Below are 9,060 nucleotides of genomic sequence, written 5' to 3' on the forward strand. Positions count from 1 at the left end.
AATCAGTGCTGTTTCAAATGAGCCAGCCCCGGGTTGACCGCCAGCTGTTTCAGGAAGCAGTTGAGCATTGCTAATGCTGCAAAAGGCAGTCAGGCAAAGAAAACAACAATTAGACAAGGAAAAATAATAATTCTATTTTAAAATTTTGTATTGCTGCGGTTGGTATGGGGCTAGGGTGAAGTGGAGCACTTTCTTCCAAGCAAAATGCTCACAGATCCTGTAAACTCATTCATTCATGTATTTAATATGTCTGATGATTGTTTTACAACTCAGCTGTAATGTTTTAATGTTTTTTCCTAACTGTTCTTTTCCAGTGTGGACTTTGTGAAGTGGTCTTCCCAGGGAATGCTGAGGATGAGCCCAGATGCAATGAATGCTCTTTTCAAACCTACAATTGACCAGATTGTTCAGCACCTCAGTATGTATCTGTGTGTAATTCCACTTATTGGCTGCGTTGAAATGGAGGTTTTTCTTCACTGTTTCAAGGCAGTAACTGTAATAAAGTCAAATAACCTTCCTAGTATGTACCAGTTGTGGGCGAGGAATTTAGTTATGAAACTTGTACTTGTCTACAAATTAGTTAGGAAAATAATAAAAGTGAGGGACATCTGAACACATACTCCTCCTGCTTAGTTCTAGTACTGGTTACTGAGTGTGATTCAGTCCTGTTACTGCCTAAGCTTCAATTATTGTGTACTTCCAGGGCTGCAAGCATTCACAACATTAAAATGCACTGAGAAACCCAGATCCTGCTTTTCTTTTTCCTGTTTCAGGCAACAACTTAATAATGCCAGAGGTGTAACTAGCTTCTGATTTTTCCTGGTATTGAGACCTCTAGTTCATTTCTTCCCAGCTTTTGTTCATGACCCTCCAAATCACTGACATCTCTTAAATGCAAATAGTAAATGATGCATCATGGTAAAAGTACTTCCAGGTGTGGCTTAAGCAGCACTGTATTTATTTATCCAGTAATGGAAAGTGATGTGGGCTTATTGGGAAAATGATTATTTAAGATCTTTGTGGTGGAAGATTGGATTTGTATCAAGTAGAGTATAATGTATGTACTGAGCAAAGTGTTTCTGTTCTACACATTAAAAAACACTAACTGAATCATATTTGGAATGGAATATCCAGTTTTGCTCACTATATGTGAGGGATTATTAGGTAGACTTCAGAGGTCAGAACTTATATATGAACAGGGAGGGAGAGACCTAGAATTACAACAGTTGTGCCATGTAACTCAGTCGTGCTGCCTCAGTTATTTGAACTAAGGGTGAGCCTACAACTGAACTGCATGATATTCCTGAAAGTAGGGGTTGTGGGTTTGAGCTAAGAAGGAACATCTGTAAAAATGTAAGGAGGTGTAACTTTACAGATGGTATTTATTGTGGTTAAGATGTCAGGGTCAGAAATAATAAGTGAATTTAAAATGGGGTGACTTATCTGGAATGCAGTAGTGGGTGTGGGAATCAGTTGGGTTTGAGAATGTCTCGCTGATACTTGAAGTGGCAAGATGGTGTCTGTTTCCCTATTACCCATAATGTGACTGGCAGGATTTTGTTGCAAGAAATGTATGTCTCCCTTTACTCATAGAAGCTAAATAAAAATTCTGTTTTAAAGGCCACTTCAGAAATATGGTATGCTTTGAGGTAAGTGAATTCATAGTGAAATAGAGTATAGTAGAGACTACAGAAGTGGGAGTAGTGAATGCTGAGAGTGGCAGTGTGGGCATAGATATGTGGCACTTTCAGATCTTGTGCATGTGCATGAAACATTCAGTGCACTCAGACATTAGGATTTGCACTTGCATTGCCTTGTCCCAGTGTATTTTTCCTTATTGAATGGGCTCTGTTTCTGTTTAGGTGAAGTGTTCGACAAGCCAGAAGTGACCAACGTCAAGTTTCTGTTCCTGGTGGGTGGCTTCGCCGAGTCCCCCTTGCTCCAACAAGCCGTGCAGAGCGCTTTTGGTTCGAGATGTCGAGTCATCATTCCTCAGGATGTGGGTCTCACCATCCTCAAAGGAGCTGTTCTCTTTGGCCTGGACCCTGCTGTCATCAAAGTGCGGCGTTCCCCGCTCACCTACGGCGTCGGTGTGCTCAACCGCTTCGTGGAAGGGAAGCACCCGCCGGAGAAGCTTCTGGTCAAAGATGGCACACGCTGGTGCACTGATGTCTTCGACAAATTTATCTCAGCCGACCAATCCGTGGCCCTTGGGGAAACTGTGACACGCAGCTACACACCTGCCAAACCTTCCCAGCTAGTAATAGTGATCAATATCTATAGCTCAGAACAAGACAACGTTGGCTTCATCACCGAGGCTGGGGTGAAGAAGTGTGGCACCCTTCGCTTGGATCTCACGGGAACTGATGCTTCAGTGCCGAACCGGCGGGAGATCAAAACACTGATGCAGTTTGGGGACACTGAAATCAAAGCCATGGCCATTGATGTTGCAACCTCTAAAAGTGTCAAAGTTGGTATTGATTTCTTAAACTACTAATGGTCCCTTTCCCCACCACAGCCTGTTTGTGAGACTGATCTTCCAGTATTCCATTTTTTGACTTTCATATATCATGTAATCAAGTTGAATTTCAGCAGGCTACATGAGAACAGCTAGTAGTGAGGTGGGGTAATGTCATGTTTGTGCCCTTTGATGATCAAAGGCTGGATTTTGAAAGACCCTTAAAAAGTTTTGGGAGCTTAAGTTCCAGAGGTAGTTAAAAGTTCCTAAATTACTCAAGCATGCTTAAAGATCTACCTTTATTAAATACACATTGATTATTGTTGGATCCCGAAGGTTAGTTAAAAATATATAAAATTATAATCTCTTTGCCTTGTTCTTCTTCTTCCTGTTTCTCCTAAGAAAAAGTCACTAACCCACATGGTTGTTGTAGGGGGTGTATTTGTGTGGGATATCTGTTTAAACAGCACCATCCTCTGGCAATGGGAACAAATTAGTAGTCTGTAGTATTCTTTTGACTTTACCCAGTGCTTTCGGAATTTAAAGTGCTGAAAATTAATGACTCAAAGAAATGGGAAAAGAAAATCCTCAGAAATCCTTAAAATTAGATTTAGGAAGCAAATATATATAAGAGCCTAATATTGATTGCTCCAGTTTGAAAACAAGGCCTTTATTGCCAGAGCTCTCAGAACAAGCTGTTAGATTAATTAGCTAGCGTTGCCCTCATTATACTTTGGAAGATTATTAAGAGCTAAGCTGTTTCCCATTTGGGTCTTTTAAACTTATTTTTATTAGTTTCCATCTGAAACCATGGAATCACATAATAGTTGAGGTTGAACAGGACATCATTGACTGTCTCATGCGACCTCTCAGCTCTAAGCAGTGTCAGCCAGAACAGGTTGCTTTCTTCAGTTCTGAATATCTCCAAAATGGAGATGCCTAAACTTCATTTGACAACTCTCACTGCAAAAAAGCTTTTTCTTCTGTTCAAAAGGAATATCTGGAGTTTGAATTTGTGCACATTGCCTCTTTCACTGGATACCTCTGATAAGTCTGACAGCATCTTCTTTCCTGTCTGCTGTCAGGCATTTGTACACGTTCCTAACGTCCCCTGAGCCTTCTCGAGCCTAACAGCCCCAGCTCTCTCAGCCTCTCCTCACATGGAAGATACCCCAATCCCTTCATCATCTTCCTGGCTCTTTGCTGGTCTCAGTCCAGTGTGTCCACGTCCCTCTTGTGCTGGGAAGCACAGAACCAGACCTGGCTCTCCAGCTGTGGTCTCACCAGGGCTGAATAAGGGGGAATAATCACGTTCCTTGACCTGCTGCCAGTGCTGTTCCCAGTACAGCCCCGGAGGCTGTTGGCATTCTTTGTTGCAAGGGCACATTGCTGGCTCATGCTGAACCTTGGGTCTGCCAAGCCCCCGAGGTGTTTTACTGCTGCCAAGCTGCTTCCGAGTCCACAGCATGTCCTGGTGTGGGGGTTATTCCTCCCCAGCCTCAGGACTTTCCACTTGCCTTCATTGAACTTCAGGGTTCCTGTCTGCAGATTTCTCCACTCTGTTGGAGTCCCTCTGACCCATCTGGTTTATCAAGCACTTCTCCAAGTGATTATTTTTCTTTTCTTGTTAATTCCTATATTGAGATTTGGAAGTACAGGTAGATGATGGCTGTCCAGGAACATTTAAGTGACTTAAAAGAGAGAAAACCATTCAGATCACAAGTACCATAATATATTTTGTGTAGCCAACATTTAAATGGAGTAAAATATATTGCTGTGTTGAGTTGAATGGCCAATAAAGTGGAAGGCAGAAGCCAATATAATGCAACTACAAATAGCATTAAATAAAGCTACACAGCTTTACATGTCTGTGAGCACAGAACTCTAACACAGGGGAAATGCAGTGATGGTCATGGCAGCATCTTGTTTTCAAATAACAACTTTCTGGAAACATTTTCTTAAGCATGTTCACCTGGAATATTTCTTTTGCAACTCAGTTTCTATTTTGCAAAATGCTACAGGTGGAAAACTTCTGAAACGTACATTCTATATCTGCCACGAACTGACAACTACAGAGTCAAATCCAAATCCCACTCCAAATTAGCAGACTGGTGCCACCTAGAATCACCCTAAAATACTGACGCTTTCAGAGCATTTATACAGAGCTGCCCAATTACCTGCTGGAATTCATTACATTTTTGAAACTTTGAAATGTTATCATTAATCTAAACCTTCCTTTCTAATAAGTTGAGCATGAGTTAAATTCATTGCTGACACTTTTGAAAGATAAAAGCTTAATCAGTAATTTCACTAATTTATGTTTCAGTCCTGCACTTAAGCTTTCTGTGTTCATCCTGCAGTTTTGCCACAATAAAGAGCTGCAGAACTGATCCACTGCATTTTGTTATTGAGTTTTCTGTGTCTCCTGCAGAATTCCTTAGTTGAATGGGAAGTGTGTTCTGCATTCAGCTTTAAAATATATATATATAAATAAAGGACTAAGGAGAATGCTAGTCATAGTATCCAGCTGGATACTTTCTATGATTACAAAGTGTGCTTGCTAGCAGTCGATTTCCTGCTGCCTGCTAAATGCTTTAAAAGCTAAATACTGGGATTTTTTTGTGTGTTGCTTTCCATGGTTTACAAACAAGAGAAACTTTAAGATGAGTTATGAACAATATAATTTTATGTATATACAGTATTTAAATATTGTACAGACTCTTTCTTTCTACAGTGCTATTTTCTTGTATAAAAATGCTCTTTGCCTCTGTTGATTTCATTCAGCTGTTAATTTTAAATAACATAGTTTCTCAATCAGCTTCTGTAATTATAGGCTTTTAAAGATGATAAGATGTGAAATGTAAAAAGGTGATCTTACAATAATAGGAAAGAAATGTTGGTGCGTCAGAGAATACAACATTCTTCCTGCAATGCAAGTCATACCAGTTAAACACATTACACAGATGCATTAGTATGATGCTGGGGTTTTCATTTCTTCATTTCAGATGTTGACCATTCCTTCTCCAGCAGTTCATCATAATAATGGATGAATCCTCCTGTAAAACCAAGTTTAAAATTAGTTTGTGTAATCTGGGTATACAGCTTCTTCACTAGGTTTTTGGGTTTTAATAAGGAACTTCTCTAGTTTAAAAAAAAAACCAACCAAAAAACAAAAACACTGCAAACAAGAAACTACCTTCCAAAGTCAGGCAACACTCATGTATTGTAGCTGCAGGTAAGACCCAGTCTCTCTTTACCATTTTCACCTACCAAAAGACAAAATTCTTAAAGAAAAACAGGCTTCGGTGTCTGTGCATGCAATGTTACATTGAGTTGGTCCAATTCTGCACAGATTTGTTTTCAGTGGCCTTAACACAGAATTTGGTCTGCTAAATGGCTGCCCTGCCCCCCTCTCCCCTATGAAGAGGAGGTGACCTGCAAGATTAGGTGGCCCATGGTTTTTGTGCTGTTTTCAACCGTCTGCAGGGTGGTTCCTGCAGCTCTTCTGAAGCACAGTTCCCTGCACAGCAGTGATTCTCTGCCCTTTGTATTTGCCTTTTGTAAGATGCCATTTGGATCCAAGCAGGGGCTTGTTGCTGAAGTTACTGCAGCTGTAAAATGTGGTTTGCATATTTTTGCACTTCCTCCTTCAGTCTGATGAGAGCACTATCAAGCTTATCTTTGCAGAGCACTGAACTACTGAACAAACTCCCAGCTATCCTTGTTGCCCTCTTTAAGAATGGAAAATTAGCTTCTCTTCCTAAGGAATTAGAATTTTAAGTAGAATGTTATGCTGTCATCTGTAGATTATAATCCAGTTAAACAACTTTACATTGTAAGAGGCCTGTGGATGCCCATTTTGATAAAGGATGGTAGGCTGTAAAATTAATGTGGAATTTACTAGGGAATGAGTAAATTTTAGAATCGTAGTTCTGATACTTTTGCAGGAGGTTCCCTGTGCAGCATTTTTTTTGTAGGGGTTTCAGATGACATTGTGCAACTTAATGTTGAAAAGACAAGGCCTGCTACCCGTAGGGAAAGCAGGGATCTTGGCAGAAGTTTTGCTCTGAGCAGCAACTTGCAAGTTTGGGTCCAAGTTACTGAACTCTAGGCTAAAGTTTAGCAGCTAATTGTGATGGAATGATTAATTGTGTTAGAATATGATAAATGTGCAGTGATGGTTAGGACAGTTTACATTGGTATGAATATACCAATACTTATATACAGGAGTTTTAATGCATTATTATGAGAAGGCTAGTTATATATTGCAGGCATTTAATTGCCAAGATAAGCTGCATATTTATGATATGAAGTGGCTTAAGCGGATGAATAGTATAAAAGTTGTTGGGCATAACGTCACAGTACTCACCTGCTTGAAATAAACTATATTATAAAACCAACCATTGTGGTCTTGTTCACCTCTGTGCAAGATAAATTCAGATTTCACTGATGTTTGGAGCTGTTCACAACTTGTCTGGATTGTATCTTGAGTGTTCTTGTGTCTTCAATCATGTCAAATAAAATACCTTAAAATTAATTTTTCTTTTTGGGTGTCACTGTTCTTATGAAAATGGCTATAAAAAGAAACCTAATTTATTATGAAAGTTCACTTGTGTGCTCCATTCACTGCTGTGATCACTCAACTTCCACCAAAGGTGGTGTAGCTCTGAGTAGGGTGTCTGTTGGAGTTATGACAGAATGACTTTGGGCAATACCATAAGCAGATGTGGTATTTTCTGTAGTAGTGCTCTCAGAGAGCCAGGAAATCAAATATAAAATGTGGTATATCAAAGAGAATGGTAAGCTTTAGGTCTTGTATATTAAAAGCTGGTTTATTGTTAAAATTGTATTATCAGGCCAATAACCAGGTGTATTTGCATGAAAATGTACCTTTTTATATATCTAGAAATGTTTAGTAATGTCCAATTGGACTGAAAAAAACCTTGCATAACAATTTGTGCAATATTACATTTTTCTGCTGACAGTTGTAGGCCACATCCCTCTCAAATTCTGCATTGTTGTCACCAGCTATAGAGAGGATCCAGGGGCATATGTGACCTTCGTGTACGATGCTGCTCAGATGCAGATGCAGAGTGAACTGAGATGTGGAGCAGCCACTACGCCCCAACTTCCTCCTATGTGCTGCAATGAAGATGTTTTACAGGTGCTTTATGACTATAATTATAAACACCATCCTAATAGGCGAGGGACTGTATTTAACTTGTAATGAACTTGATTTCATCTAAACATTCAATTAATGTTACCAGTACAATGGGAAATATAATTACAGTCTTCAGAGACACATTGAGAACCGAATTTTGCTTTCAGTGTTCTAGCACATTGCTGAAGTTTCCAGCGGAGTTTCATGTATGTGCATTCAGAATTTGGTCCTTTCATTAGACTTTTCTAAATCTCCAGGTTTTCTCATATGAGTGTGTTTATATTTAAAGTTACAGCCCCATCCTGATAGGAGGAATTATGTATAAATTGTTGGTTCTACAAAATCACATAAGCCCTTACTGAAATTTGCAGATGTTATATTCATGTGAATAGCAATAGAATAAAACAACTTCTAAAACAACTTCTAAAACAACCTCCCTGACAGCAGCATCCAGCTTCTCTCCTTTCAGTTTCCAAATAGCTACATTAAACACCACCCAGACATCTGTCTTAAGGACAATGAATGCAGAGTTCCTTTACCCAGTGCAAGAGCTGCTTTATTTTCAAGACATGCAGCCTTGATAAATTGGTGAGAAGTGCAGATGCTTTGTGTAGCTGGGATTCAGGCCTGTTATTTGCCAATTTCATTAGGTACTGATATTGGAACGCTTGTACTTAATTTTTTTTTAGGAATAAATTCTGTTTTATTAGTTCTCATTCACGCCTTGCTGTGTTCTAACACAGAGAAACATTTTTGTGGTGGAACCGATGCAGAGTCACAATAAGTTATTGTGCTTTTTTCCTTCAAATTAGAGACCTGAACGTGGATATTCAAACAAAGCAAGAAATTTCACTATAGCCTGTGCAGTTCCACAGATGCAAAGATCAATTTCTTACAGCAAAAACTCTCTTGTGCCATCCTTATGCCATATATTAAGTCAGTTAACTGCAAATATTTTTCTGCAAACTGAGAAATTCTGTAATGTCTTTGGTTAACATACAATTGAGTGGGTGCTGCCTATAATTTTAAAGTAGTACTTATTTTCTAATTTTTCAGAGACTATAAAAATAGGGAAAGGTTTACTAGACACCATATCCCAGGACCTCTGGCTTTGTGCCCACAGCAGAAGTTACTGAACTCTGACATGGTGTTCACTACCATGGGATGGCAAAAAAATTAAGAAGTTGGTAGATTGCAGCATGATCCTTCTATCCGTGTCCACAGGTGAGCTGACACAAACATGGAGAAATGAAAAATACAATATAAGCTTACTCTGGGAATATTGTGTGCTGCAGCAGAGCCAAGACATAAAAAGAGGACGATACCAGATTGAGTGTAAGGAGACCGAAAGAATCAGTGTGCAAGCAGGATTTTGAACTGCTAGGACAAAGGCATTGGTGTGCTCCGGCAGTAACAAGATCAGGGAAGGTTTCAAAACAGA

General features: G+C 39.5%; 1 protein-coding gene across 2 annotated transcripts in view; it reads left to right on the forward strand.

The window, feature by feature from the left end:
* The window catches only part of LOC113978565 (heat shock 70 kDa protein 12A), a 55,028-nt gene extending 48,033 nt beyond the window's left edge, over positions 1-6,995 (forward strand). For both annotated transcript variants that reach the window (XM_027705600.1, XM_027705601.1), the window contains 2 exons: positions 315-418; positions 1,863-6,995. In XM_027705600.1, coding sequence (XP_027561401.1) covers positions 315-418; positions 1,863-2,497 — 739 coding nt within the window. In that variant the 3' untranslated portion in view covers positions 2,498-6,995. The remainder of the gene's footprint in view (positions 1-314; positions 419-1,862) is intronic.
* The last annotated feature ends 2,065 nt before the right edge of the window (positions 6,996-9,060 follow it).

The sequence above is a fragment of the Neopelma chrysocephalum genome, unplaced genomic scaffold (assembly GCF_003984885.1).
Source record: "Neopelma chrysocephalum unplaced genomic scaffold, ASM398488v2 Primary Assembly neopelma1_347, whole genome shotgun sequence".
In the NCBI taxonomy this organism is placed as follows: domain Eukaryota; kingdom Metazoa; phylum Chordata; class Aves; order Passeriformes; family Pipridae; genus Neopelma; species Neopelma chrysocephalum.